A 6,721-nucleotide genomic window follows, 5' to 3' on the forward strand; every position below is an offset into this window, starting at 1 on the left:
ATTACAGGTTCAACAGGGTTAACTAAGATACATAACAATTAGGTGGGTAAGCGCATATAACTGGCTCAATAAAGAAATGCCTATATCACTATCAAGACTGAATAAAACTACTATTTCGCTTTGCAAACATACGTGGCAAGTTCTAGACATCAAATGCAATGCACAAAATAACACAAAACCTCACTCACACATGGCACATAACTCACTCAAGATTGGACTATCAAGACACTCTAGTCAAAGCAGTTAAGCATAGATCATACAATTTAAGGTACTTACACAAGAGTCAAAAATTGAGCCAAAGCGTCACAACTAAAGCACTTACTATTCTCAAGGCATAATAAAATTAAGAGATATTGCCTCCAATTCAAATCATAGCACAAGGCTTCCTACTACTTCTACAAAACAAAAACTAACTACACCCGGTTCAAACAAAACCCTTGAAAAAGAACCGCGGCATAAAGAAAAACTAAGGGGGAATTATTACACTACCTAATAAAAGAAATTTTTTTTGTCTTTTTTCTTTCGACTTTACTCCCTCAAGAAACCTGTCGATGATATCCATCGTCGGGAAAATCGAAAATTTAAAATTTTATGTTTTTTTATATCTCTAACTACTACAACTAACACATAGAAAACTTTAAAAAAAACTAAAACTTATATACGTACATACATACAACATATCCCCCACCCCACATTTTAAGTTGTGGCATGTCCCCATGACACACAATTAAAAAGCATAAGGTAAATAAAACTTCCCTGAATATCTAGTCGGGGTATGAGTCGAAGTCGGGATCCATTCCTCACCTTCGAACTAATGTGCACATCCATGCAGACAGCTTCTTCTAAGCCTTTTTGGGGTACATCCGACACTTATCTTTCTCACTCACTGCAGCCGTTTCTTTCGAGCCCTTTACTTTCAACTCAACACTTGCAGCTGGTTTCTTCTTTTGCACCCCCACTTTCCTACATTCATCTCAAAAGTCACAGTCTTCTCACCCACTCTAAGCATGAATTTTCTCTCGTATATATCCAATATTGCTCTACCCGTTGCTAAGAATGGTCTTCTTCAGATGAGGGGGACCTCCTTGCTCTCCTCCATATTCTCCATATTCTCCATATTTTAACTTATTTTAAGCACTTTTTGATTTTGTCAAACACTTAAAAAAGCTAAAAAGAGCTTAAAAGCTCATTTGAAATTTGACCAGCTTAACAGTCAATCCAAACGCCCTCTAATTATATGACCATTTATGAAATTTGGTAAGTTACGAAGGAAAAGCAATCTCAAGACATAATCCAAAGTATTACTCATTTCAGAATCACCTAATAACAAACTCACTACAAAAAGAATTCCCATCCAAATGATGAGAAATTAAGGACAAAAGTCTAATAAAGAGATCAAAACCAACCCCACGCCTATTTTGAACTTCAAAAGGACCTAAAATGACGCTAAAGCTATACTCCAGCCCTAAACTCCACTCTTAACCCCTTTCAGTGCCCTCTCTTCTCATCATTCCCCTCTCTCTACCACCTAAAATATGATCGTCTAATTCCCCCCATTACATCTCTGTACAAAGAACCAACGAAAAAACAGCAAGCAAATAACATTAACTGAAATGAGAAATGCAGAGAGGACACAAAAAAGACTATGACTAGGTAAAGCTATTCTCTGCTTCCTTTTTCCCTTCCCTTTACATCTACTCCTCCACTGAGGATGTGCTACTCGGATTGAACTCCTGTTGGATGGTTGTTGCTGGCAGTGGCGTTGTTCTCGGGAATGTCCTTGGTTCTCATTTCAAGAACCTTCTTGTGAGAATTGGAATGCATGGATGGAACGAATGTAGGGCTTGCAGCAGGCCGGTACTCAGGGAAGAGCCTTCCTGACTTGTAGCGAACGCCACAAGCGTTGCAGAGGGTCTTCGGTCCCATTGGACCTGCTCTCCATTGAGGTGTCTTGGTTATCTCGCAATGCATGCATCTTCTAACTGCGTGTGCGGTGGAGTTGTGAATTGTCTCGATTGGAGCTAGAGGGATCGTAAATTTGATTTTCTTCATTGGAGACTCTGCCAAGTTTTCGGATTGTGAAGAAGTTACAGGAGCAGCAAATGGCCGGGGATTCTCAATGAAGACTAATGTCGGAGAGATAAGTTGAATCGCTGGCCGAGGATTGAAAGTTGGCGGGCGAGGACGCTTGCTCCTAGCACGTTGTGGACCACGGTGACATGGACTGAGAGGAAAGGTTTTCCCGCCTGAGCAGGAAGAGGAGGAGCTACTGCTGCTGCTCTCGAGCACAGAGACAGGACTCGAAGACTGGAATTTGCTGTGGGATGTCTCCTTGTTGATGGGAGCATTTTCTTTCCCAAGGGTCAAGCCTCTGCCCGAGAAGGAATCCTCCACAAATGTTGAGAGCCATTCAAGTTGTACAATATCCTCATACTGCAAAACAAAGAGAATTCTGATGATTATCCCCAAAAGCAAGATTAGCAAGCTACACAACACCTAATAGAATGTTAGTTCAATATTGTCTCTTTTAGTTACACAGTCATGTAGCTGCAAATAGAATGTCATTATCTTTCATTCATTGTGATGGCCATTCCCTGCGAAATGGCAACCAAATGACCACATGCAAATGGAAAGTGATGGAAGAATTAAGAGAATGACTGAATTCTCCAACTACTACGCAGGAAAGACCAACAGCCATTAACTACTGGAAGTGTAAATCTCAAAATTCAGAAATATTATATATATTGTCTGTCTTGGTCCATTATACGCATGATTATTTGGCCTTAGTGCTCTAAAAGGTAAAGATCAAAGGATCATTATTAAGAAAATACTTTGTGAACAGGACGACCTGGCCTAACGTACAAGCCATATTCAGCTGATATATGCATGGCCGTTTCCCCTAAAACACAATACTAAAATGCTTTTAGAACAAAAGGTTTGAATTTGAAACTGGCAACTCTAAAATAAATTGATTCTGTTGACAAACATTTTATATTCTCACTGTTGCAAATTGCCTGAACATTAAACATATACTACTAAGTTTTTACAAAATCCAAAACCAACCATTGCTACTGCAAAAAAAATGTATAAAACATGAGCTAGCTAATTATGATACATCCATGATATGATTCAAAAACTGACCTCCCTAATTATGACACAATTGCTTAATCATTAATTAACCAAAACTTAAACAAACACCTCGCACCAGCTACTAACAACCACTCAACTCATGACCCATGGGAGTTTCTGTATCAAGCCAATCACGTGACAAGACGCTGTTGATAAACGGATCCACTTAACACCGTTTTAATCAACATCTCCCTAATATTCAATGTATACTGACTTATCATAGACACTTTACCTATGGTAAGTTTTTAAGTACCATAACATAATAATTACACCATGAATTGAGAGACTCACAGGAACAGAGAGCTCGGCCGACAGGTCGGAAGGTGAATTGTTGTAGCTGCCGGAGAAAAGAGGGTCGGAATCCGGTAAGGGCTGATCCCATATGCTTGGGAATTCCTTGCAATCCGTTGAACTAAGGCCACCGCACTCATTCTCTGACGGAAACTCAATCAAGTCATCAATTTGGTCAAAGAAGCTGCCGCAATCTATTTCATCCACGAAATTTGACCCCATTTTACTCTCCTCTTTTTTCTTTCTTTCCTAACTATAACTTTATACCTGTTAAAATGAAAACAGAATAAGTACAAACACAAGGGTGATTCAATTTATCAGCTAGCAAACAAAATGGCTAGTTGAGGTGAATGGTGATTGCTAGCGTGCGCACGCGGTGAAGGATAGTGGCCCACGACGCCAATGTCTTCAAGCTAGATAATGTTGTCATTGAAAAAAATGCTAGCCAGCTCAAAGAGGTGCGTTACCCATAATTTTGTTACTTTGAAAATTGAAAAAGGAACAAAAACAATTTTAAGCATAATTAAGATTCTGGGACTGGATTCTTGTAATCTTTCGCAAATTTTATACATAATTTTGAAAAATGGGAATACTCCAGAAAAAGTTAAAAGAAGAAAAGAGCTGGTTAGAGCATGCCGACATTTTAGATGGTGAAATAGCCAGAGAAATGGAGGATGAACTGGAGCAAGCTGGTGCACCGACGCAGAATATAAACAAATTGGAGAAATCTCAAGACACTCAAATGCAAATTCAAGGAGCAAACCTTATGAAAAAACAAGAATTTGCAGGCAAAAAAAGCTTCAAGTATCAATCCCAGTATGGAAAATTAATTCCCTGCAATAAAATTAAGACGAAAATTGTTAGAATATAGTATTATAAAAAGTTAAAGCTTCGTGCTTGGATAAATGTCTCTAGAACCCAAGTTTTTGTTGGCTCATATGAGGCAAATTCAATGCAAACCCATTGTTTCTTTTTACGGCCCAATTCCAAATGAAACGTCAAATGATTAGGAGAAGGTACGTTTGGAAAGAGAGCCAAACCTTAAACTCTACAAAAATCCCGCCAAAATTCAGGGTAGAAAATTGGCTCAACTTTCAAGAAATCCTAGTCTGTGAGCAGAGTGAATAAAAACTCTGAAGAAATAGAAATGTACAAAAACCCAAAACAGAAATTATATTATATTATGTACCTTAACATGAGAAAGAAGAAGTCTATTGGAAATGAAATGAAATGAAAGAGAAGCTAAAAAAAAAGGAGAAAGAAGAGTGGTGATGGTATTGGTTGGTGGTTCACTGCTAGCTGTCTTTTTACTATCAAAAACACAGAGAGACTTCGCTGTCGTGATATTTAAGTCACTTCCCCCACTCTCCCACCGCTTTTTCTTTATTTTTTCTTTCTACAGTATATATTTTAATGATATATACGCGTTGTGTGCAATCTTGATTGTTTGTCGTCCTTTAGTGGAAGAGTTAAATAGTTTCAATGTGTATTTCTTTAGATGGTGAGTTAAAGTCCATGGGCAATTTTGGTTCTCACATTAATTGTACCTATGAGCTGATTTCTTGTATATCTTATAGCTCCTTTTTTATTGTATATTGTGTACGTGTTTTGTTTGCATTCAATGAAAATTTAAATCTTAACCGCTCTAATCTCGGTTTTATATATATTATCTCCAAGATGCAAAAGTACAAAAATTTTGGCTGTAAAAACAAAATCTCAAGGTAACGGAGCTTTCAAAATCAATAAAACATTTTCATGGATTTTTATGGAAAAAATGATGAAAAGACATAAATTTGAATAAAAATGAAAAAGATTGTCAAAATGAACTTTACAGCTGAAAGCATATCTTGGTTTTGGACCCTTTATCTCACTCAAATTAATTGACCCTTAATTACTCTTTCACCATCTTTTCATATACTTGAAGTGTACTCTTTGTATCATTCCCTTCTATATGTGTTCAATTGTACTCTTTGTACTATTCTCTTCTGAATATGTGTGCATATTTGGTGAATAAACTTATAACTTATAATTATTAAATAGAAACAGTTTTTTTTTCAAAAAAAGGAAAAGAAAATGGGAGTGGGTCATGCGTCCATTCTCTTTTAACTAACTTGGATTGCACTCTTGCGTCACTTTCTCTTAAAAGACTTCTTCCCTTTTCATAAAGCTAATAAGAGAAAAACATAATGTAATGTTGATTTTTCTTTTTCAGGTTTAGGCTAATTTGATGCACCAATACATTAATTATATAATGTGGTCATTTCTTGTGGTTGCAAAATCTTAGAGTAGTAGTGTAAATAAATATTCATTGCAAGCAAAACTTCAAAGCACTTAAAATCACATGATAGGTTGCTATCAGTGTTTTAAAAGGCGTTTTCGGGGCGAGCCCTGAGGCGATGGTGTGTGGCGAAAGTCTCAAGAGTCGTATGCCCAGCAATTCGGGGCGTACGTCCGTGCGTTTGAGGCGCGTTTTTTTAGTGAGGCGTAAGCCCCAAAGACTTTTTCAAATTAAAACAAAATTTGTTGAATAAGTCCTTCATATAATACCCAAATGCTCAAAAGTCAGCTTGGTAATTACTCAAAAATTTTAAAAAGGAACTGAAATGTATTAAATTTAAAAGTCAAGACCTTTTTTATTAATTGAAACCCTAATTCATGGTCTTTCCCAATTCTTTATCTTGTCCACTAGTCTTCTAATATCTCCTAAAAGCAATGAATATTCAATTTTATTTTTACAAATACAAAGAGAACTACACTCTCCTTCATAGCAGCAAGTTCAAAGTCCAAGTTGCAGGTTAGTCATCCTTTTTGGTCTTCCATATACAAAACTTTATTCTTTTCGACTCAAGTTACTTGTGCTTCTAAGTAGCGTATAATAGATTGTTTTGACTAGTTTTTTGTGGGGATGGAGCACATCTATATATATTTATATATTTCACTTATTTATACTTTTCTTCAATTTTTATGCAATTTTACATGTTTATAAATATTTACTGTAATTATATTATTTTATAAAATATTAAAAATTAAATACTTATGGGGCTTACACGTCGCTGAGGCATATGTAAAACGTCTCGCCTTACGCCCACGCCTTTTAAAACACTGGTTGCTATGAAATTGAATCTCCTTTTTCCAAACTTATTATCCTATTTTTTTAATTATACTACTTTTATATTTTTCATTTAGTTAAGTGGCAAGATTAACTATCTAGATAAATTCAATAATTTACGATTTAAATAAAATAAAAGATTCACAAAAGTCCAGGAAAAATGAAAGAAATAAGCAACAGTGATTTAGGAGA

The 6,721-nt window shown here is 36.3% G+C and overlaps 1 protein-coding gene across 2 annotated transcripts; it reads right to left on the minus strand.

The window, feature by feature from the left end:
* Nucleotides 1–1,281: 1,281 nt before the first annotated feature.
* Nucleotides 1,282–4,794, minus strand: LOC107770238 (GATA transcription factor 8). Of its 2 annotated transcripts, none has more exons than XM_016589519.2 (4): nucleotides 4,610–4,794; nucleotides 4,184–4,254; nucleotides 3,421–3,687; nucleotides 1,282–2,433 (listed from the first exon to the last, which is right to left on the minus strand). In XM_016589519.2, the coding sequence occupies exons 3-4, from the start codon at nucleotides 3,640–3,642 to the stop codon at nucleotides 1,717–1,719; spliced, it is 939 nt and encodes a 312-aa protein (XP_016445005.1). In that variant the 5' UTR covers nucleotides 3,643–3,687; nucleotides 4,184–4,254; nucleotides 4,610–4,794; the 3' UTR covers nucleotides 1,282–1,716. The 2 variants fall into 2 exon arrangements, with proteins under 2 accessions (XP_016445005.1, XP_016445002.1); XM_016589516.2 differs by having other exon boundaries at nucleotides 4,461–4,673.
* Between the last annotated feature and the right edge of the window lie 1,927 nt (nucleotides 4,795–6,721).

This window comes from Nicotiana tabacum, chromosome 13, assembly GCF_000715075.1.
Source record: "Nicotiana tabacum cultivar K326 chromosome 13, ASM71507v2, whole genome shotgun sequence".
Lineage (NCBI taxonomy): Eukaryota > Viridiplantae > Streptophyta > Magnoliopsida > Solanales > Solanaceae > Nicotiana > Nicotiana tabacum.

What these genes read in the sequence shown, in the direction of transcription:
- LOC107770238 (XM_016589519.2), bottom strand. Translation starts at nt 3,642, where the DNA reads ATGGGGTCAAATTTCGTGGATGAAATAGATTGCGGCAGCTTCTTTGAC. An exon ending in CGGCCGAGCTCTCTGTTCCT is followed by an intron (nt 2,434 to 3,420) that starts GTGAGTCTCTCA and finishes TTTGTTTTGCAG; the next exon opens with TATGAGGATATTGTACAACT.